The sequence below is a fragment of the Schistocerca gregaria genome, chromosome 2 (assembly GCF_023897955.1).
Source record: "Schistocerca gregaria isolate iqSchGreg1 chromosome 2, iqSchGreg1.2, whole genome shotgun sequence".
NCBI lineage: Eukaryota > Metazoa > Arthropoda > Insecta > Orthoptera > Acrididae > Schistocerca > Schistocerca gregaria.
Genome location: NC_064921.1, coordinates 945,931,277 through 945,956,357, shown reverse-complemented (window position 1 = coordinate 945,956,357; position 25,081 = coordinate 945,931,277). Strand labels below are relative to the sequence as shown.

The window sequence follows — 25,081 nt, the reverse complement described above, 5'->3', positions numbered from 1 at the left end:
ATTAGGGACAAGACCCTATTTAGCTGACACTCTATAGTGGTGCTGATCACATCTTTCATGGTGCTGCCACCTTTTGTCTACTTGGAATGCTCTTAATCCACCTACATATACTGGTTTTGATGCCATGCATTTCTACAGATTTAACCATGATTTTGAAGGTCTTGTAGCTGAAAGCATTCTCAAAATCCAGGAAGATGAAAGCCCATTTCCTGAAAGAGTGGTGATTATTCTTCATTCCCAACAGGCTGGTGAGCAGCTCTTTCACATGATTTGCCTGATTGACACGCATCTTGGTTTGATGTAGGAGAACCTCAGTTAACTTCCTTTCTCTAATGTGCTTGATAAAAGTTTTTCAAATGCCATAGAACAAATTGTAACAAAGTCACTTTATCCGCTTTGGGGCCCTTGGTACCTGCTTTGGTGCTCTTGGTAGCTTACACTTCTTCTCTCAATCACTGTAACAAGCTGAAAAGTGCCAGTGACAAAAAAGATGGTTCCAGTGATGTAGCCCACACAGTGTAGTGTTTTGAGAATTTTGGCATAAATTCTAGAACCACTCAACCTTCTACCATCTTGAACACAATATTTTAGATGTGAGAGTGGGATGATAAAATCCTACCCACTGTGTGTCACCTGTTTGTGTGTGAAGGTTTGAAGTTTGTCGTGAGAAGACTGTAGACACAGCGGTCAAAGGGCACTGACAAGTACTTGTCGGTTGATCCATGCAAGTCATAGTGAAAGAGCAAGAAATAACTATGCAACTTCTGGGTTGTTCTGTGTTGATTGTATCAGTGACCATTGTTATAAATAACACAAACTTTTGAGATTCGGAATTCTGAAAAAACTCTTATCTTGGACTTGCCGGAGGCAAGATGTATTTTATGATTTGTTTATAACAGAGTTATGGTTGTTAAGCCAACTCTTTTCTAAAATTTACTTAAATCTGTTTCTAGTGTGAGACGATATAAGTGACTTACAAGAAGTCAAATGTTTATGTGTGAAGTGTGAATGTTGTTCTTTATGAAGCTCAAATATACCAATAGTTGTTGAAAAGTATTCTTCGAGTACCTAAGTATTTTGCAAGCAGAGAGAGAGTGTCTTTAAGGTTCCTGTAAGTAGCATCATTCTTTGGAGAAGAAGTTTATTGACATTCCAGAAGCTGGTGATCCAGAGAAGAAGATCGTCTGTGTACACCAAGTAAGTCGACCAGTAAAAGAGAAGTGGGAAGTTTGTACATACACTTCACACACTCTTAGTCATCCAGAACATTAGAACAGTATTTCACGTTGGATATAAATCACTTTTACTTCCACTTGTGACATATTTGTGAATGATAGCCACTTCAGGTTTCACAGTTCTCTGTTGTATACAGGTAAGAGAAAGCTACATACTGTACTTCGTTACAGTTCTTATCAAGTTTTTGTGCAGTAGACATTCTCTTGATGAAATTATTAACAGTACTTCAGTGTGGCAAAGGACACTCAACTTGAATTCTCCCTGCCACCGTTGGATAAGCAGCTGCAGCAGCAATTCGTATAACCCTAGCTTACTTATTTGTTAGTTAGTTTAATTAATTTCTTTGCGTGTTTTTGGGTACTTGCATTGTTTAATTCATATATTTCGGGCATATTATAGTATTTGAGGGTTGTAGCATCGCGCCTTAGTACCTGAATAGTGCAAATTCGCGTAGTCGTCTGTCTTCTGTTTTTATTTTGAACAGCCAGTGTCGGTTGGTCACAGTCATTGTGCTCCCTGCCGCCGTTGGATAAGCAGCTGCAGCAGCAAGTCGTATAACCCTAGCTTACTTATTTGTTAGATAGTTTAATTAATTTCTTTGCGTGTTTTTGGGTACTTGCATTGTTTAATTCATATATTTCGGGCGTATTATAGTATTTGACAGTTGTAGCATCGCGCTTTAGTGTTTACTTCGTAGATTCTTATTTAAATTGCGTGAGAGTTTCGTATAGGAGGTGCAATTTCGAGTTTTAGTTACTGTAATCGTAAATTCAGCAGATTGTAGTGCAGTCGTTAGGCATTTGTACAGGTTAGCTGATACATTCTTTGCGTGTTCCGATTGCGTTATCTAGGCACGGACTCATGTTTCGGTAACTGTTGTTAAACATCGATTAGAATGAACAGGGACTGCGATTGTTGTGTTCGGATGAGGGCTGACTTGGCATCCCTTCGCTCACAGCTGCAATCGGCGCTGACTTCGGTCGCGCAGCTTGAGGCTGTTGCCAATGGGCACCACTGTGGGAAGCTGGACTCGGGTATCACGGGGATGTCAACCTCATCCCGTCTGTCCCCAGATCGGTCTGCCGCTGTGGTTGCCCCGGTTGCTGCCCGCAGTGGGGCTGAGCCCTCGCCTGTGGTTGATTGGGAGGTCGTTCCAAGTCGTGGCAGGCAGCGAAAGGCATCCCCGGAGGCTGATCAGAAAGCCTCTCCGGTGCGTCTGACAAACCGGTTTCAGGCACTGTCTCGTGCTGAGCCAGATGCAGCTGCCTGCCCTGTTTCAGAGGATCATTCTCAGCCTTCAAGGTCCGGGCAATCGCAGAGGGTGGGCTTACTGGTAGTTGGGAGCTCCAATGTTAGGCGCGTAATGTGGCCCCTTAGGGATACGGCGGCTAAGGAGGGGAAGAAATCCAGTGTGCACTCCGTGTGCATTCTGGGAGGGGTCATTCCTGATGTGGAAAGGGTCCTTCCAGATGCCATGAAGAGCACAGGGTGCAGCCAGCTGCAGGTGGTGGCACATGTCGGCACTAATGACGTGTGTCGCTTTGGATCTGAGGAAATTCTCTCTGGATTCCAGCGGCTATCTGATTTGGTGAAGGCTGCCGGTCTTGCTTACAAGATGAAGGCAGAGCTCACCATCTGCAGCATCGTTGACAGAACCGACTGTGGACCTTTGGTGCAGAGCCAGGTGGAGGGTCTGAATCAGAGGCTCAGACGGTTTTGCGACCGTATTGGCTGCAGATTCCTTGACTTGCGCCATAGGGTGGTGGGGTTTCGGGTTCCGCTGAATAGGTCAGGAGTTCACTACACTCAGCTGGCGGCTACACAGGTAGCGGAGGCTGTGTGGCGTGGACTGGGCGGTTTTTTAGGTTAGAAGGCCTCGGGAAAGTGCGGGATGGGCTGCAATGTCAAAGGGTGCTTGGCAATTACAGGACGTGCTTGGATCAAGGAACAGTCGGAATTATGGTTGTAAATTGTTGTAGTTGCGCTGGAAAAGTCCCTGAGCTTCAAGCGCTAATAGAAAGCACAGAAGCTGATATCGTTATAGGTACAGAAAGCTGGCTAAAGCCTGAAATAAGTTCTGCAGAAATTTTTACGAAGTCTCAGACGGTGTTCAGGAAAGATAGATTAGGCAGAATTGGTGGTGGAGTGTTTGTGTCTGTCAGTAGTGGTTTATCTTGTAGTGAAGTCGAAGTAGATACTCCGTACGAATTGGTGTGGGTGGAGGTTATACTTAACAGCCGAATTAAGTTAATAATTGGCTCCTTCTACCGACCCCCAGACTCCGATGATACAGTTGCGGAACAGTTCAGAGAAAGTTTGAGTCTCGTAACAAATAAATACCCCACTCATACAGTTATAGTTGGTGGGGACTTCAACCTACCCTCGGTATGTTGGCAAAAATACTTGTTCAAAACCGGTGGTAGGCAGAAAACGTCTTCCGAGATTGTCCTAAATGCATTCTCCGAAAATTATTTCAAGCAGTTAGTCCACGAACCCACGCGAATTGTAAATGGTTGCGAAAACACACTTGACCTCTTGGCCACAAACAACCCAGAGCTGATAGAGAGCATCATGACTGATACAGGGATTAGTGATCACAAGGTCATTGTAGCTAGGCTCAATACCATTTCTTCCAAATACATCAGAAACAAACGCAAAATAATTTTATTTAAAAAAGCGGATAAAGTGCCACTAGAAGCCTTCCTAAAAGACAATTTCCATTCCTTCCGAACTGACTATGCGAATGTAGACGAGATGTGGCTCAAATTCAAAGATATAGTAGCAACAGCAATTGAGATATTCATACCTCATAAATTGGTAAGAGATGGAACGGATCCCCCGTGGTACACAAAAAAGGTCCGAACGCTGTTGCAGAGGCAACGAAAAAAGCATGCGAAGTTCAGAAGAACGCGAAATCCCGAAGATGGGCTAAAATTTACAGACGCGCGAAATTTGGTACGTACTTCGATGCGAGATGCCTTTAATAGGTTCCACAACGAAACATTGTCTCGAAATTTGGTAGAAAATCCAAAGAAATTCTGGTCGTATGTAAAGTACACAAGCGGCAAGACGCAGTCAATACCTTCGCTGTGCAGTGCCGATGGTACTGTTATCGACGACTGTGTCGCTAAAGCGGAGATATTGAACGCAGTTTTCCGAAATTCCTTCACTAGGGAAGACGAATGGAATATTCCAGAATTTGAAACACGAACATCTGCTAGCAAGAGTTTCTTAGAAGTAGATACCTTAGGGGTTGCGAAGCAACTCAAATCGCTTGATACGGGCAAGTCCTCAGGTCCAGATTGTATACCGATTAGGTTCCTTTCAGATTATGCTGATACTATAGCTCCCTACTTAGCACTCATATACAACCGCTTGCTCACCGATAGATCTGTACCTACAGATTGGACAATTGCGCAGGTCGCACCAGTGTTCAAGAAGGGTAGTAGGAGTAATCCATTTAACTACAGACCTATATCATTGACGTCGGTTTGCAGTAAGGTTTTGGAGCATATACTGTATTCAAACATTATGAATCACCTCGAAGGGAACAATCTATTGACACGTAATCAGCATGGCTTCAGAAAACATCGCTCTTGTGCAACGCAGCTAGCTCTTTATTCGCACGAAGTAATGGCCGCTATCGACAGGGGATCTCAAGTTGATTCCGTATTTCTAGATTTCCAGAAAGCTTTCGACACCGTTCCTCACAAGCGACTTCTAATCAAGCTGCGGGCCTATGGGGTATCGTCTCAGTTGTGCGACTGGATTCGTGATTTCCTGTCAGGAAGGTCGCAGTTCGTAGTAGTAGACGGCAAATCATCGAGTAAAACTGAAGTGATATCAGGTGTTCCCCAGGGAAGCGTCCTGGGACCTCTACTGTTCCTGATCTATATAAATGACCTGGGTGACAATCTGAGCAGTTCTCTTAGGTTGTTTGCAGATGATGCTGTAATTTACCGTCTAGTAAGGTCATCTGAAGACCAGTATCAGCTGCAAAGTGATTTAGAAAAGATTGCTGTGTGGTGTGTCAGGTGGCAGTTGACGCTAAATAACGAAAAGTGTGAAATGATCCACATGAGTTCCAAAAGAAATCCGTTGGAATTCGATTACTCGATAAATAGTACAATTCTCAAGGCTGTCAATTCAACTATGTACCTGGGTGTTAAAATTACGAACAACTTCAGTTGGATGGACCACATAGATAATATTGTCGGGAAGGCGAGCCAAAGGTTGCGTTTCATTGGCAGGACACTTAGAAGATGCAACAAATCCACTAAAGAGACAGCTTACACTACACTCGTTCGTCCTCTGTTAGAATATTGCTGCGCGGTGTGGGATCCTTACCAGGTGGGATTGACGGAGGACATCGAAAGGGTGCAAAAAAGGGCAGCTCGTTTTGTATTATCGCGTTATAGGGGAGAGAGTGTGGCAGATATGATACATGAGTTGGGATGGAAGTCATTACAGCATAGACGTTTTTCATCGCGGCGAGACCTTTTTACGAAATTTCAGTCACCAACTTTCTCTTCCGAATGCGAAAATATTTTGTTGAGCCCAACCTACATAGGTAGGAATGATCATCAAAATAAAATAAGAGAAATCAGAGCTCGAACAGAAAGGTTTAGGTGTTCGTTTTTCCCACTCGCTGTTCGGGAGTGGAATAGTAGAGAGATAGTATGATTGTGGTTCGATGAACCCTCTGCCAAGCACTTAAATGTGAATTGCAGAGTAGTCATGTAGATGTAGATGTAGATGTAGAATATCACAGTCACAGTCACAGTGTTGGGTGGCATAATAATTTCACCAGGATAACACACTGTTTGTCAGGGTGGCCCAGAAAAACTTCACAATTAAATATGATTGCACAATGAAAGAATGTTAATGTCCATTAACACTACCTCTACCAGTGTGAATCCAGCTACCCTTCCCATACAGATTGACATAGTTATCATAATGGCAAATTCTAGTCACAGCCTCTTTCAGCATAGGTATTACGCATTTTGTACCTGAAGCCGAACTCGCAGCATGAAAAACATAATGATAAAGTCACAAGATAGCTTGCTGGCTGCAGACTTTTTGATGCATAGATGTTGCTCAAGTTAGTTCTGGTGGCAGATGCAATTTTGGGGGAGGGGAGGCTATTTAGAGATAGATAGGCGAATATGATGCGATTTCCGAAAATACTTTGAAAATTGGCTAGGTTAGTTTTTGCTACTTTGTGTGGTCTATAAGACTTTACTCTTATTTGGCTTACGAAAATATTAAAGGTTAGTAAACTATTATGCTTCTACTATTAGAAATCCCATACTTATGAGTAAGGCACCTGCCTTGAAAATAACCTTTTATATTCATAAATTATTCAAAATCTTAATTAGTGTCTCAATTAATTAGTGAGCTGTGTCATCGGACTCACAGAAATCATAGTAATAAAAGTACACTATTTGAGTTGAGAATCTTGTAAGCACTACTTGAGGTGAGAATCTTGTAAGCATTAAAGCAAAATAGGCAGTCAAAATTACAAGGTTCCCGTCTTTCAGTGTCAGTTATTTCACACATTCATAAGTTACATGTAATTTAAAGTAAATTTTCAAAAGGAGTGAAATATCTACCTTTCAAATGAATGGTAACAACATGTTGCATTTTGTCCATTAATTCAAAGCGTTTCCCCATTACTTACAATAGTCATGGCTTCACTCAGCGTTCAGGTGCTCCTTGACTTCAGGAAGGTATTTGATGCTTGTGGTGACATTCCTTGCTTTATTTCTTTTCTTTGTTGATCGTCCTCAGTGTTGACGTACTGGCTGAAAACTGTCTACTGTAAATGATGTAGCTGACAGATGCACATTTGCATTTTACAGTAGTTTACTTTCACTGTTCATCCCCCCACCCCCAATAATAAACAGTTTTATGGCCAGTGCACTATTGTTTAACTTTCGATAAGCCTCATTAATAGGCTGCAGGCAAATGTCCACATGCTGCTACAATAGATTCCTGTTGAACATGTATGAGCAGTAAAAGCCTAACCACATAGTTCACACTTCTTGAAGAATAAAAGGATATGTATAGAGCAGACACTGTCATTGTATTAACACATGGCCTAACTGTGTAACACTTATTTCACAGTTAAGTTGAAGCATTGTTGTTGTTCTAACCAACACAGGTTTCTCGTCTGAAACTCGGCCTTGGAATGACTGTTGCAAATTGGGCCCTTATATATACTCACAATAATAGGTGCTGAAACTACACATTGTTTGAAGTTTAATTTACAGAAATTACAATTAAAACTTAACTCATTAAATTAAATGAATACATCGAAAAATTGGTTCCTTTCAACAGTTTCTTCTACTACAAGGGTTACGCTGAATTATTTGTTTAAATCATGAAATATAGTTACACAAACAATACTTTGGACAAAACTGTTCATTACTTTGGGATTAATTAAGAGCCAGCTTTGCTAACATGTTTTCAAATAGAGCCAAATAGATCCTTTAAGAGTAGTCTAAGTCGTTCTTCCAAATGCTTATACTTAGTACAGAATTTATAGTTGTTAATACATCAACAGTAGGATTTAAGTTATGAAACACCCACTGATTTCACCCTATAACAAAAGATACTAACTAGTAACAGTCAAAATAAATTAGAACATCAAATACATACATAAAACTAAGCACAAAATTTGATCTGGTGTCTTTAAGACTGAGGGCCAACCTTTCTCTTTTATGAATATGCAGATTATATTCACAAATGTTAATGACAATTAATTAAAAGTGAAAAAATTAATTTTAAGGAGGCAGATGGCAAAACAAGAGGGGAAGTAAAATTATCCCAGCTTGCTTCATCACACACTGTCCCACACTACCGCTTAGTTCAAAAGAAAAATAAGCTAACCAAAAATTGGCCCAGATTTGCTACTGAATTCAAGATGTCCTTGCAGATAGAACTCTACACATTTGTTTTAATGAAACAATATCGACAGATATAAATGTATGTAATTTCCAGAGCAGTCCACTGAAGTGTGCAAAGATTGTTACTGTTTACAATGTATGTAAATGATCTAGTGGAAAGCATTGCAATCTCTGCAAGATTGTTGGGCAGATGATGCAGTTGCCAATAAGGAAGTAGCAATGTCAGAGGACAGTGTTGATTTGTAGGGCAACCAGCAGGGGATTCATGATTGGTGCAGGCCTCTCGTATACTCATGCATCTTGAAAAATGACCATGGTGTGAAATTCTGAGAATTTAGAGCTAATACAGAGCTGTACCCTCAATCACTCTTCCCATGTGCCATGTCCAAGTGGAACAGGTGTAATCTTACCCTCCCTCACATCTGAGAAACCTTAACTGATACTGTTGAGGAACTGTTTCAGGAATAGTTTTTTATTTGTTTTTAAGTACAAATGTACACACATCAAAAAAAGTTTTGCATCACCCTGCTTCCCAGAACTCCTGAAGACAGACATCGACTGTGGATATTGTATCACAGACACAGTCTCTTCAACTGTTCAGATACGTAACTAAACATGCCCAAATGTGTAAACAAAAATGCATGAGCAGCGCATATCAGACAGGTTCCGACAGCCGATCAGTTCCAGTCATTCCACCATGAAGGAGGTACACGGCTCATGTTATCTGTAGTTCAACCATACCTAGATGGTCAACACCATGGTTCAAATGCATCTGCATTGTTACTTTGTGCTAGGAAGGGCTTTCAACAAGGGAAGTGTCCAGGCGTCTCTGAGTGAACCAAAGTGATGATGATCAGACATGGAGGAAATACAGAGAGACAGGAACTGTCGATGAGATGCCTCACTCAGGCATCCCAAGGACTACTACTGCAGTGGATGACTGCTACCTATGGATTATGGCTTGGAGGAACCCTGACAGCAATGCCACCATGTTCAATAATGCTTTTCGTGCAGCCACAGGACATCTTGTTATGACTCAAACTGTGTGCAATAGGCTGCATGATTTACAACTTCACTCCCAATGTCCATGGCGAGGTCCAGCTTTGCATCCAAGACACTGAGCAGCACAGTACAGATGAGCCCAACATACTGAATGGACCATTCAGGATTGGTATCAAGTTCTCTTCACCAATGAGTGTCACATATGCCTTCAACCAGACAATCGTTGGAGACTAGTTTACAGGCAAACCAGTCAAGCTGAATGCCTTAGACACACTGTCTAGCAATTGCAGCAAGGTGGAGGTTCCCTACCATTTTGGGGTGGCATTACAAGTGGCCGACGTACGCCACTGGTGGTTATGGAAGGCGCCATAATGGCTGTACGATACATGAATGCCATCCTCTGACTGACAGTGCAGAGGCATTCATCTTCATGGACGACAATTCGTGCCCCCATTGTGCACATATTGTGAATAACTTGCTACAGGATAACCACATCGTTCGACTAGAGTGGCCAGAATACACTCCAGACATGAACCCTATCAAACATGCCTGGAATAGATTGAAAAGGGCTGTTTATGGACAACATGGCCCACCAACCACTGTGAGGGATCTACACTGAAAGTCATTGAGGAGTGGGACAATCTGGACCAACAGTACCTTAATGAACTTGTGAATAGTATCCCATGAAGAATGCAGGCATGAATCAATGCAAGAGGACATGCTATAGGGTATTAGAGGTACCAGTGTGTACTGTAATTGGGACCACCATCACTGAAGGTCTTGCTTTATGGTGGTACAACATGCAATGTGTGGTTTTCATGAGCAATAACAAGGGTGGAAATGACATTTATCTTGATCTCTATTCCAATTTTCTGCACAGGTTCCATAACTCTCGGAACTGAGGTGATACAAAACTTTTTTTTATGTGTGTATTAAATAAATCAAATTCTAATGTTTATCTGAATATCTTCTTTTGTCTTACTCCTGTGTCATTTTACCCTGACATCAGTCTAAAATGACATATTATGCACATTTTACAAGAATTTCAAAACCATGTGATTTACTCAATTTAAAAATATGACACCAAGATAGCAAAGTTTACAGGTGAATGAGCAAGGTCCTGATACACTGCATGGGGGTAAGGAGGAGGCTGGGGCGGGGAGGGGGAGGGATAGTATAGTGGGAGTGGCAGACAGTGAAGTGTTGCAATTTAAACGGAGGGCAGGAGAGAAGGTGTGGAGAGGAGAGGGGGTAAGTAGTGGGAAGGAGAGAAATAAAAATAAAAACAAATTAAAAGACTGGGTGTGGCGGCGAAATGACGGCTGTGTAGTGCTGGAATGGGAACAGGGAGGGGACTGGATGGGTGATGAGAGTGACTAATGAAGGTTGAGGCCAGGAGGGTTACAGGAATGTAGGATGTATTGCAGGGAAAGTTCCCACCTGCACAATTCAGAAAATCTGGTGTTGGTGGGGGATCCATATTGCACAGACTGTGAAGCAGTCATTGAGATGAGGGGTATCATGTTTGGCAGTGTGTTCAGCAACAGGGTGGTCCACAATTTGTCGGTGGCCATTCACGCAGACAGCTTGTTGGTTGCCATGCCTACATAGAATGCAGCACAGTGGTTGCAGCTTAGCTTGTAAATCACATGACTGGTTTCACAGGTAGCCCTGCATTTGACGGGATAGGTGATGTTAGTGACCTGACTGGAGTAGGTGGTGGTAAGAGGATGTATGGGACAGGTCTTGCATCTAGGTCTATTACAGAGGCATGAGCCATGAGGTAAGGGATTGGGAGCAGGGGTTGTGTAAGGATGGACGAGTATATTGTGTAGGTTCACTGGATGGCAGAATATCATGGTAGGAGGGGTGGGAAGGATGGTGGGTAGGACATTCATTTCAGGACGTGACGAGAGGTAATCGAAACTCTGGTGGAGAATGTAATTCAGTTGCTCCAGTCCCGGATGGTACTGAGTTACGAGGGGAATGCTCCTCTGTGGCCAGACTAGGGGACTTTGGGAGGTGGTGGGAGACTGGAAAGATAAGTCACGGGGGATTTGTTTTTGTACAAGGATGGGAGGATAATTATGGTCAGTGAAGGATTCAGTGAGACCCTTGGTATATTTAGAGGAGAACTGTTTGTCACTGCAGATGCGACAACCACAGGTGGATAGGCTGTACAGAAGGGACTTCTTGGCATGGAATGGGTGGCAGCTGTCGAAGTGGAGGTATTGCTGATGGTTAGTAGGTTGGATATGGACGGAGGTACTGGTGTAGCCATCTCTGAGGTGAAGGTCAATGTCTAGGAAGGTGGTTTGTTGGGTTGAGTAGGACCAGGTGAAGCAAATGGGGGAGAAGTTGTTGAGGTTCTGGAGGAATGTGAATAAGGTGTCCTCACCTTCAATCCAGATAGCAAAGATGTCATCAATGAATCTGAACCAGTTGAGGGGTTTAGGATTCTGGTTATTTAGGCAGGATTCCTGTAGATGGCCCATGAATAGGTTAGCATAGGAAGGTACCATGCGGGTGCCCATAGCTATCTGTGGATTTGTTTGTAGGTAATTGTGGGTGAGGATATAGTTGGTCATGGAGACTAGGAAGGAGGTTGTTGGTTTGGAATCCATAGGGCGTCTGGAAATGTAGTGTTTGATAGAAGTAAGGCCATGGACATTAGGAATGTTAGTGTACAGGGAGATGGCATCAATAATGACGATCAGGGCACCATGTGGTAAAGGGAAAGGAACTGTGGAGAGTTGGCCGAGGAAATGGTTGGTATCTTTTATATAGGAGGGTAACAGGTTGAAGGTGTAGGTCTATGAGAACAGAGATTCTCTCAGGAGGGGGGGGGGGGGGGCACAGTAACCAGCCACAATGGGGTGTCCTGGTTGGTTGGGTTTATGGACTTTAAGAAGCATGTAGAAGGTGGCAGTGCAGGGAGTGGTAGGGGTAAGTAGAGAGGTGGACTCTGGGGAGAGGTTCTGGGATGGGCCTAAGGATTTGAGTAGTGACTGGAGACCCTGCGGATTGCTGGAATGGGATCACTGTGGCATGGTTTGTTGGTCGAAGTATCTGACAGCTGACGGAGTCCTTCTGCCACATAATCCTTTCGGTTCAAAACAACGTTGGTGGAGCATTTGTCTGCAGGTAGGATTATAAGATCGGGATCAGTTTTTAGATGGTGGAGTGCAGTTTTTTCTGCAGCTTTAAGGTTATTATGCATGTTGTGGGATTTGGGGAATGATCGTGAGGCAAGGTTCGAGGATAAGAAATTCTGGAAAGTTAACAGGGGGTGGTTTGGAGGCAAAGGGCGTGGATCACGGTTGGATGGAGGAGTAAACTGAGTTAGACAAGGATCAATATTGGTCTTTGGTTGAGTCTGATTGGTCAGGTTGGTGTCGAAAAAGTGTTTCCACTGTAGAGACCATGAGAAGAAGTGAAGGTCTTTAACTAGTCCCTCATGGTTGAATTTGGGAGTGGGGCAAAAGGTGAGGCCTTTGGAAAGGACTGATATTTCTGTGGGACTAAGGCTTCTGGGGTAAATGTTCATGACTGTGTTGCATGTCTGATTAGGTTTTGGGTTCTGTGTGTTGTTGGGAGGGGGTTTTGGAGGGTGAGGTACAGTATATCGTTTTAGTAGGACTTCCCCTACATATTAAGTTTCTGTAATGTGCTTCTATTTGTTAATGCATAACTTGATTAATTTTACATCCATGAAGGTCTTCCTGTTTAATGAGATCAATGGAACTGGAATCAGTGAATCAATGAAAAGATGATTAAAGCTCTCAATACATTGTTTGCACATATTCACAAGAATACTCTGAGTAGCCTGCCCCAAACAACCTTCATTGGCCAACTTCTTGGAGAGTTTAATGGCACAATAATGACTATGTTACTTGTAAACTTGAAGATATGTTGAAATTTCAGTTTAAGATATATAGTTTTGTATTACATTATTTATTATTACTTTATATATTACAGCTTGAGAGTATGTTGAAATATCTGTTTAAGTCACAATATTATGAAAAGGATAGTTGCTACTCACCATGTAATGGAGATGCTAAGTTGCAGATAGGCACAACTAAAAGACTTTTGCTGGCCAAAGTGGCCATGCAGTTCTAGGTGCTGCTTTTCTAGGTGCTGCAGTCTGGAACCGCAAGACCGCTACAGTCGCAGGTTCAAATCCTGCCTCAGGCATGGGTGTGTGTGATGTCGTTAGATTAGTTAGGTTTAACTAGTTCTAAGTTCTAGGGGACGAATGACCTCAGAAGTTGAGTCCCATAGTGCTCAGAGCCATTTGAACGATTTTGGCCAACAAGGCCTTCATCTTGAATAGAACAGACACGCACACACTCACACAAATGCAAGTCACACACATAACTGCAGTTTCTGGCTGCTGGGACCTGCTGTGGCCTCAGCAGCCGGAGATTGTGGTCATGTGTGTAAGAGTTGTGTTTGTGTGAGTGTGCATGTGTGTATGTTCTAACTCTGACAAAGGCCTTATTGGCCAAAAGCTTGTTTTCTGACAGTCTCTTTGTTGTGCCTGTCTTCAACTCAGCATCTCTTCTATTTGGTGAGTAGAAACCATACTTACCAGAACACTGTGACATTCCATCCTGGATTTTCCATGGTCTGCTGACAGAATCACTATTTTTTTAAGTCATCAGTACAGTTTTATTATGTTATTCTTCTGACAGTTATGTTTGACTTAGCATTTGATGAATGAAAAAAAATGTTATGTCCATTGTTATCAACATATGATTGCTGTTAGAAGCCACAGAAACTGACCATACTTCTGTTGTTAACGACTTTTGAGTGGCATCCTTCTACTATTGATGTAGCAATAATGGTTCAGTATTGACTTCAATATATCTACAATATGCACTGTTCAGCACACTGCTTATTGTTTCACTGGCTGTGACATCATATCAATAAAGACTTCAATGGCACATCAGCAGCTGAAGAAATATGTCATGTGTGACGTAGAATTACATAAAAGCAGAACTCATAATTTATTATTACTGTACTTCACAAACACTGCCTGTTTGATAATGACTAACATAACTGATTCCATAGCCCTGACATCTCTTCTTCATGATGTGTGAAGGAATTAAAGAGGTGGTTTATTAAACACGAGATAGAGAAGTTGCAGGAAGAAATCTGAAACTTAGGATTGACAGCCAAGATCAAAATATCAGAATAATATTCGTAGTTGTTAGTAACTGATTACCCAGACATGAGACCACGGAAAGATAAGTAAATGCAGAAAAGACGAAGAGGACATAATAACAAATAAAATAAGAAAAAGGAAGTAACAAGAAAAAATACATCTTGGTAGAGTGAGAGGGACAGGTGGCAAGAAATGGTTTTGGTGGTGTTGGTGGTGTGATAGTGGTAGTAATGCCAGTTACATGGAACAGGAGTAGTAGGTATGCTGTAAAGGAGAATAGAGAAATTAGGGCAGATGTAAATAGTACTTCTGGCTGCTAAATATTCTGCTGCTGTTCTAATGTAGTGGTAACTATTAATTACATTTCTTTACAAGGCTTAATCCGAATCTCAGTAACATACACACAAAGAAATGTAGAAGTTAACTGGAATAAATTTGCTGCTTTCATTTCAATCAAAATTGACTTATATTTCAGCTATACCTATAATTGTTCATTAAAGGATCCCAGTTCCACAGGAGCCAGTGTCTTTTAAGGCAGACCATCCTTTCATATTGTTTATAAAAGAAGGCCAAGTGCAAACAAATATTTTTGTTGGACACTTCAGTAATTCATGAAGTAAATGATATTACACACAATAGCTATTTTATGATGAAAATCTGTTAATTTTGTTGCAGCAAACTTAAAAGAAACAGAAATGTTGTGACTAATTTCAATATCAGTATCATTTTTAAAAGTACTGATAATGTATGCATATATATTGTAACATTCTATTTAACACTGCTGCTTCTGACAAAAAATATAAATTAGAATTAATACAAAAATGTATGCAGAACAATAAATGTTTTGATTCCAACTTTGCTTTTCACATGTCACTGATTCTTTGTTCCAGATGCTTTATTTTGTTATTTACATCATGATTTTCTTTATGGTAACTAGTTTAGTAGCTAGTACCTTTTCTGCATGATATTTTATCATTAGTTTGTCTCTCCTTACTGCACAGTAATTTCTTGTGCATAAATGCATTATTTCCATGAGTAATTTAATTGTATGGAAAAGAGCTCTATCTTTGCGTGACTAAGTATTAAAATTGGTCCTACTTATGATCAAAGACCTCTGAAAACATGCTCTTACAAGAAATATCACATTATGAAAATGTACTGATTTGTGGTACCTGCACTGCTGTAAAATCAAAACTATTATTACTGAAGAAAGAAAATACTGATATGAAGAATAGCAAAATACAACTGAGTGAATCCTAAAAGTGAAAAACCTAACCCCAACATCATGTTTGTGATAGGGCTATAAACAATCCAGATTAGTTCAATTCGCAAAGAGATGAAGTAACAAATGCATCTATAGAGGCTTTAGAGCAATGTGAAAACAAAAAGTTTGGTAAAATTAGTGACATTTCACAAGGTTACACAAATGCTTCTAAATCAGTTTTTAATGATGTAAGCCTGCACAGTTGAACAGCACAAACTCAGAAAATAAATACCAGTGGTGCAGTGTTACAAGAGAAAGAAAATTAGGCCTCAAAGTAATGTTTCTGTAAATGGGAATGAAGAATTTCTCTTCATAGGAGACTCCTTCCTTAAAAATATCATGCCAAATTCAAAAGCTGAAGTGCATCCAGGCATTAGGCTGGACCAACAAAACAGCCATTTAAAAAACATTTCTACTAACCAAAACATTGTCAAAGTAAAATCAAATTTCAAGAGCATATTCATGCATGTTGCGACAAACTCCGTCGGCACAGCAGTGAGGCTGAAATTATTAGTGAATCTCAAAACTTGATTCGTACTGCCAAATCTTTGTATATTAACTCAAGACTGGTAATAAGTGGTGTTTTGCAAAGGAGACTGGTAAGTGACTCTTACATAAATAAGATAAACAGTGGATTTAGGGACGAGTGTGATAAGCTTGGCATAGTATTTATAACCCCAAATAAATTATTAAGTAACAAATTTTTGGGTATAGATGGTGTACACCTAAATAGGCTAGGCTCAGTGACTGAGTAAAATGTTTTAGAACATTTGCAAAATCATCAATAATCAGGGAAACAAAGTGTGGAAAGAATGTTAAAACAAAAGCATTAACTTAAAACAAAAATATAGATATATTCCAACAAATGATTTACTTTAAAGCATTCAAAACAGCTATAAACATTTTGTAATGCAGTGGAATGTAAATGGTACAGCCTCAGATTTTTGTAACCCAAGTTATTCTAAAATTTATGGACAACAAGTTTTACTTTCCAAATGTTCAAATTTAAAAATTGTATGTTTAAATGAACATTGGATGACTAAAGACAGTATATGGTTTCCAAACAAAATTGAACATTTACATTTTCCACTAGTTTTTGTAGAGGCAACAAATCTTGTGCAGGCTCCTGCATCCTTCTAAATGACTCAATAAAATTTTAAGAGAGAACTGAGTTCAATTGTTTGAATGAGGAAGGTAATTTTGAAAGTTGTGCTGTGGTGCTAATTGATTTAAATACTGAAATTGTGACTCTGTAAAGAGTTCCTGGAAGTGCTGTAACAAAATTCTTTTTATCCAAATTTCAATGTTTCTTAGAAGGACTTTAGAAAGACAGAAAGAAAAATTGTAGCTGCAGCAGACTTTAGTATAAATGTATTAAATAATAATAATGATGCTGAAAATTTTTGTGACTTAATTCAGAAATATGCTTTTAATTTAAATTTCACTGAATGCACTAGAAGAAATAGCCACTCTGAAGCATGTAGCGACAATATTGTGACAAATTATTGGTTTGAGGATGGAAGTAAATTCTTTTTTTATTTAGGCATATCAGATCATTTGGCACTGCTCATAGAGCTTCCAAAAATAGGGCAACCAAAATATGTGAAAACATGTTTTAAAATGAACTTTAGCAAAGAGAACGTAAATAAATTTTCTAACAAACTAATAACTATAAACTGGACTCTGGGTAACAGTACGTCAAGTGTAAAAAATTTTAAAACATTCCTAAACTGTTTCCTAGATGTTTTCAATGAAACTTTTCCCCCTCAAGCCTGATGACAAAGAGTGGCCAAAAAATAAATTGGATTACACCAGGAATAAAAGTTTCTAGTGCCAGGAAAAGACAGCTGCACAATGAGTTAAAACATCACAAAAATGCTGACTTTGTGAGGTATGTAGAGAGATGTAATAATATATTCAAAAAGTTGCACAGGGAGCAAAAAAATTGGCTGACAACATGTATATCAGTAAACATGAAAATAAATCAAAGGCAATTAGGGGTGTCATCAAATCTGAATTAGGAGCTAAGAACAAGTGCCAAGAAACTGTCCAAATTAATATTAAAAATTACATAATTATAGATTGTTTTCAAATGTCAAACTGTTTCAATGATTTTTTCATAAATGTGGCAAAATCAGAAGTAGGTATCACAGCCCACCAGGACAATGTAGATGTCAACTTTGTAAATATAAAACAAAATGCAAGCCTTAAAACATTCAAAAGAATTATCCCAAATGGTGTAGGAGATGCTATAGCGTCTTTAAAAAACAAGAAATCAGCTGGTTGGGATGAAATTCAAACCACTGTAGTCAAGGTTATTTATAACATCACTTCTCAGCCATTGTCTAAAATTATTAATGTCATTCAACGAAGGATATTTTCCTGAAGTGTTGAAATATGCTGAAATAAGACTATTCTTCAAGAAAGGCTAACCATCTGATGGTAATTACCACCCTATTTCCCTGCTACCAGTTTTTGCTAAAGTGATAGAAAGGAGTGTTGCAAAACATCTCGAAAACTTTCTCACAGAAAATGATATTATAGTTAAAAATCAATTTGGATTTCGAAAGGGGAGAAATACAATAAATGCTATCACAGAATTCACTGAAAAAATAAGCTCTGCTTTAGACAAGGGTAAAAAAGTCACAGGTATTTTTTGTGATTTGACCAAAGTGTCTGACTTGGTCAATCACTTACTACTTCTACACAAGTTAGAGAGGTATGGGATCATGGACAGGGCATGACAGTGGTTCAAATCTTATTTGTCTGAAAGAAAACCGAGAGTTATTCTAAATTAAAATGGGAAAAAAAATTCATTCTCCATCTGGCAAACGATTTGTACAGGGATCCTGCAGGGCTCAATTTCAGGGTCTTATCTTTTTCTGCTGTACATAAGTGATTTACCTTTAAGCATTGATGTTCTCTCCATTTTATTTGCAGATGACATATTGGTTTTAATCAAAAATGACAATTTAAATCAAATTCATGATACAGTTGAAAATATAATCGGAAAGTGTATTTTGTCAGGTACCACAAACATGGATACCAGAAAGATAGTTTATCACTGCTACCTGGAGTCAGTTATTCGTTATGGCATAATCTTCTGAGAAAATTCAGCAAATGTCACTAGGCTCCTAGTATTAAAAAGAAAGTAATTAGAAATGTGTGTTGCAAAAAAACGGGAATCCTGTCGACCACTGTTAAAAAATTTAAAAATACTATCTATCCCCTCCCTTTACATGTATGAGATGGTGGTGTTCCTATATAGAAATCAACATACACTAGACACTTTCCGTTTTGACCACAACTACAGCACTCGCCACAGATATAACTTCAAACTTCCAACACATCGTTTAAAACTTTATGCCCAAATGCCAGAGTATATGGGATTAAAAATTTTCAATAAAATAAAAGGCAGAAATATATTTAAAATGGAGGTGGGTTTACTGAAAAGATTGCTCTTTACTCTTCTGGTTGAAAAGTGTTATTATTCTGTCGATTAATTCATTGAGGACAGCTTCACAATCTGAACGCAGGGATTGTATTACATTTATTATTTGATGTACATGTAACTTAGAAATGTAAAATATAATGTTAACTTTGTATTTCTCTTAAAAAAGTGAAAAAAAGTTTCTTTTGTAAACCTTGACATGTCTCCTGTACATCAAATCAAATTATTTGAAAATTGTATGTAATGAGATGAATAAACCACATATCACAATAAACTCCCAAGATCAAGAACATTCCAGCGAAAAAGGAAATGCTATCATTGAAGAAATAGCGAGTGTAAATGTGCAGTGCCTCAGAACAAAACTTGATACATTATCGCTGTTTGTTGATGAAGTGAGACCTGATGTATTATGTATATGTGAAGACTGGATAGCCCAACCACAAACAGAATACTACAGAAACATTGACTATTTAGAAATGGTGTAAAGAAACTACTATCCATGGTGGTGTGGCTCTGTATGTAAATAGTAAACTCAGTGCCAATAAAATTGTCTTAAGTAAATTATGTGTAGATCTAGACCTAGAATTAGCTGCTTTGGGACTGTCAGATGCCAACTTAATTGTTGTTACTATCTACCATTCCCCAGATGGAAATTTTTAAAATTTCCTCAATGAGTTGGAAAGCTATCGGTGTTACCTAGTGCACTTAGGGACAAAAATTGCTTTATTGGGAGACTTCGACATTCATATTGGAGAAGGTAATGATGAAGAAAGAGCTTTCATAAACTTAGGAAGCAGCTATGGGCTATTCATAGGTAACTCTCTACCAAAAAGAGGAGCTATTTGTCTTGACATAATTGTGACAAACCTACACAGTTGGGACTGCAAAGTAAGTGTGGTGGACCCTATACTAGCAGATCACCATGCAGTTATCATGCAGTTATGGACAAACTCAGTAAGTAATCAACAAATTCCCAGCTGGCATTCAAATTATGTATTCCGAAATAGAATTATTACAAAGAAAAGTTTAGATGATTTCAAAACTACAGTGTCTTCTATAGATTGGCACCAATTAATTGATGAATTGCCATCAAATTCTGCATTCAATCACATGTTCCAGACCCTTAAAGTGAAATTTGATGAACATTTCCGATTAAAACCCAAGAGATTTTCAAATACTAAATCAAAATGTAGACAAAAAACCAACAAAGTAAAGAGGTAGTATGCTCCTAGACTAGCCAAAATAAAATGTAGGTGTCCAAATACTACATGACAAGGTCAAAGCTACTAAAGATATAGATATTAAGGACACACTGTACTCTAGTTATTTACAGGCCAAAAGGATCTACAGAAAGGAAGTAGAAAAAGCAAAGAATGTGGTGGTGGTGGTTCCTGTTTAACGTCCCGTTGACAACGAGGTCATTAGAGACGGAGCGCAAGCTAGGAATAGGGAAGGATTGGGAAGGAAATCGGCCGTGCCCTTTCAAAGGAACCATCCAGGCATTTGCCCGAAATGATTTAGGGAAATCATGGAAAACCTAAATCAGGATGGCTGGAGACAGGATTGAACCGTCGTCCTTCCGAATGCGAGTCCAGTGTGCTAACCACTGCGCCACCTCGCTCGGTAGCAAAGAAGGAAAGCAATGCCAGATTTATTGAAGAAGCTCACAATCCTCAGCATGGGACCTGGTTAATGAGTTCAGGAAAAAGCCCACCTCTTGCTCTAATTCTTGCAGTCCAGATGAGTTTAATGACTATTTTATAAGAACAGTGGAAAACACAGTAGATGAAATTCCTGACTTTGGAATAGATCCTGTAGCTGCTGTGAAATTTGAGAATACATGCAGCATGGTAATGTGGAAGAGATTGTATCCAAAAGAAATAATAAAAATTGTAAAAAGCTACAAATCTTCAGGGAGCCCTGATGTTTATGGCATGTCCTGTACTATGTTAAAAACTATAATCAGTGAAATTGCACAGCCATTAGCAGTAGTGATAAATAAAAGCCTCCATGGAGGGGAATTTCCAGACATCTTGAAAGTAGCATGCACAGTGCCTGTTTACAAAAAAGGCAATCCACTTGAAGTGTCAAGCTACAGGCCCATATCTATAATGCCAGTACTAGTGAAGGAGATGGAATCGATAATGAAAGAACAACTATTAAGTCACTTTGACGAAAATAGTCTTTTTTATAATGCCATGTCTCCGCAATACCCCTTTTCCAGGAGTGCTAGTTCTGCAAGGTTCACAGGAGAGCTTTTGTGAAGTTTGGAAGGTAGGAGGTGAGGTACTGACAGAATTGAAGCTGTGGGGACGGGGTGTGAGTCGTGCTTAGGTAGCTCAGATAGTACAGCACTTGCCTGCAAAAGGAAAAAGGTCCCGAGTTCAAGTCTCGGTCTGGCATACAGTTTTAAACTGCCAGGAAGATTCATATCAGTGCACACTCCACTGCAGAGTGAAAATCTCATTCTTGTGCACTACACTTAAGCATTCCACAGCTCATGGTCTTGCGGTAGCGTTCTCGTTTCCCACACATGGGGTCCCCAGTTCGATTCCCGGCGGGGTTAGGGACTTTTCCTGCCTCGAAATGATTGAGTGTTGTTGTGTTGTCTTCATCATCATCATTCATCCCCATTATGGTCAGAGGAAGGCAATGGCAAGCCTGCTCCACTAGGACCGTGCTTGGTACGTCAGTGCGGGTCTCCCGCATCGTCCCCTATGCTCCTCGGAATATGAGACCTCATCATCGTCATGCTTAGCAATCACATACAACAGCTCACTTGATCAAAGATCCATACATAAATTCTAGGAAGCTGCACAGGTCACACCAATATTAAAGAAACGGAATATGAGTTATCTGCTGAGTTACAGACCTATGTCCGTAACATCAATTTGCAGTAGGATTTTTGAATTAGCTAAAAAAAATGATTTATTGACAAATAGTGTGATGGAAGCAGACAGTTGGTCCCAAACCAATTACTCATGGAGCCAACTGCTAGAGCAAAATATTTAGTTTCTGATAATCAGAGCCATAACAGGACATTATTAAAAACAACAAATACAAAATCCAAAATTATTACTTTTAAAAAACCATAATACAATCATCCTAATTTATCCTCTTTATTGAACAAACCATAATCATGGTATGTACCCTCTAGACTTTTGATCCAGGGTAGAACTCAGTAGCTGAATGCCTTTTTCAGCATCATTTACAGAAATACAGAAATCTGTATTGAATAGAAAATAATGTTTCCCTCCTCTTGAAGCATATGTCAACCACTGCCAGCATCCTGTCCAGGAATTCAGCAGCAACAGAAGGATATGAAATATACATGGCATGTTTTCCTTTTACAGAATCAACATTACATCGAGTTCGTTGGCACAGACTATGCCCACATACACATAAGACTTAAACAGTGGTTCCATTAACCTGCAACAGCCCAAGTTACACACTGTAAACAACAGCATTTCATCAGCTTAACAAATACACAAGCACCTGTAACAAGGTCAACAGTATCAGACTGCTACACAAACTATTAGAGAAACACTGGTCTAGCACTCTCGTGTCTTACAAGAATATCTTACAAGAAAATCTCATTCTGGAAACATCCCCCAGGCTGTGGCTAAGCCATGTCTCCGCTATACTCTTTCTTTCAGGAGTGCTAGTTCTGCAAGTTTCGCAGGAGAGCTTCTGTAAAGTTTGGAAGGTAGGAGACAAGATACTGGCAGAAGTAAAGCTGTGAGTACCGGGCGTGAGTCGTGCTTCGGTAGCTCAGATGGTAGAGCACTTGCCCACGAAAGGCAAAGGCCCGAGGTCGAGTCTCGGTCGGGCACACAGTTTTAATCTGCCAGGATGTTTCATATCAGTGCACACTCCACTGCAGAGTGAAAATCTCATTCTAGTGACTTAGGGATTACAGTTATGAATAACTTAAATTCGACTGATCACATCGATAATGTTGTGGGGAAAGTGAACCAAAGACTGTGATCTATTAGCAGAATACTTAGAAGATGCAGCAAGTCTAATTATGAGACTGCCTACATTATGCTTACCCATCGTCTTCTGGAGTACTGCTGCATAGTGTGGAATCCACATCAGATAAGATTGACAAAGGACATTGAAATTCGGGAGCAGGCATCACTGATATAATGAAACAAAGGCGTTTTTCATTATGGCAGGATCTGTTGATAAAATTTCAATCAACAATTTCCTCCTCCAAATGTGTAAACATTGTGTTGGTGCACACCTACTTAGGGAGCAATGATCACTGTAATGAAATAAGAGAAATCAGAACTCACATAGAAAGATTTAACTATTCATTCTTCCTGTGCACTGTTCAAGAATGGAAAGGTAGAGAAATAGCTTGACAGTGGTGCCAGGCACTTAATTGTGAATTGCAGAATAGTCATGTTGATGCAGATGTAGATATGTAAATTTCACAGAAGTTGGGCATCCTTCTGTTGTTAACGCTCTATGACGGTCTGGCTCTTGTATGTTATCCTACTTTCATTAGTGCGGCAATAATTCTTGAGCATTGACTGTTCTATATCTACAGCATATGTACAATGTTCAGCATGCTGCTTATTTGTTGGTTGGCTGTTGTATCACATCAACACAGACTTTGATGGCACATCAGCAGTTGAAAATCTATGTCATGTATCATGTAAAATTACATTAGAGCTTTGTGTGATGTTGTAGATAAAAACATCAGCTGAACAGTGTAATAGGAAGAGCATTTGCCTTTTCAAAGATGTTGCTTTTCTTCAAATATAGTAATCTAGAAGAAATGCAAAAATGATCTGTGTATGTACATTTGCACAGCTCATAATTTTTATTAGTGTACCTGACAGAATTTTCCTCCTTATTAATATGTAACATGACTAATTTCATATGCTGAAAGCTCTTCTTCATTATATGTGAAGGAATGAAGGAAGTGAATGAACAAAAATGTAAAACTTTGAATTCACAGCCTAGATCAAACTACCAGAACAATATAGTAACTGATCATCCAGGCATGAGACCACCATGAGATAATTAAATGCAAAAAAAACCACAGAAGGAATACAAGCCATGACACACAAAATAAGAAAAATGAAATATTAAGAAGTAAAGTCACATCGATGGAGTGAGAGATACGAATGGAGATAAAGGGTGGTGGTGGTGGTGGTGATAATGTTAACTTCATGAAGAAGGAGAACATATGCAGTAAAGGAGAATGGAGAAACTGGACTGAATGGAAATGATACTTCTAGTTGCTAAACATTCTGCTGCAGTTCTAACAATGTGTTGACTGTTAATTATATTCCTTTGAAGTGCTTAACCTGAATCTTTCATTCACACAAAGCAAAACTGACAAAGTTCAACAATTTTATATCACTCAAAGACGATTTTTATTTCAGGTGCAGTTATCCGTTACAAGAAGGCCAAAATTCCATGTGAACCAGTTTCTTTCAAGGCAGACCATCCTTTCACATTCTTCATTAAGGAATGCCAAAAACAAACAAACATTTTTGTTGGACACTTCATTATTCCATGAAATAATTAATATCACACATAGCAGCTATTTTGTGCTGTGAATTCTGTTAATTTTGTCGCAACTAATTTACTAAAACAAAAATATTACAACTAATACAATATATCAATGTATTTATTAAATATGCTCAAAATGTATGGTAATATATCTTAACATTCTGTGTATTGTTGCTGCTGAGAAGAAATATAAATTTAAATTAACAGAGAAAATGTGTAAATGTTTTGATAACAACTTTGATTTTAACATGTCACTGATCATTGGTCTTGGATGAATTATTTTACTAAACAACTTTGATTCCATCAGGAAATGTTGTGCAAAGCAACCGTAGACTATAAGGAAGGTGAAGCACACAGCAGTCAGTTGCAATCCCATTAGCTTTTATTATTCTTGCAAATCTAGATTTCAGCTATAAATAGTCATCTTCAGAATGTGGGATGCTATCCAGAATGAATTCAAGTCTGAACAGCCATTGATAAAATTGTTGAACCAGTTCACTTTTGGTATTTGGAATGCAATGCGA

General features: G+C 39.4%; 1 protein-coding gene across 3 annotated transcripts in view; it reads left to right on the top strand.

Moving 5' to 3' along the window:
• The window catches only part of LOC126335405 (leukocyte elastase inhibitor-like), a 195,773-nt gene extending 171,009 nt beyond the window's left edge, over positions 1-24,764 (top strand). The window contains exon 8 of one of the 3 annotated variants that reach the window (XM_049998668.1): positions 24,428-24,764. In XM_049998668.1, the coding sequence (XP_049854625.1) occupies positions 24,428-24,564 (137 nt within the window). In that variant the 3' untranslated portion in view covers positions 24,565-24,764. The remainder of the gene's footprint in view (positions 1-24,427) is intronic. The other 2 variants (XM_049998669.1, XM_049998671.1) reach the window with 2 other exon arrangements.
• Positions 24,765-25,081: the final 317 nt, after the last annotated feature.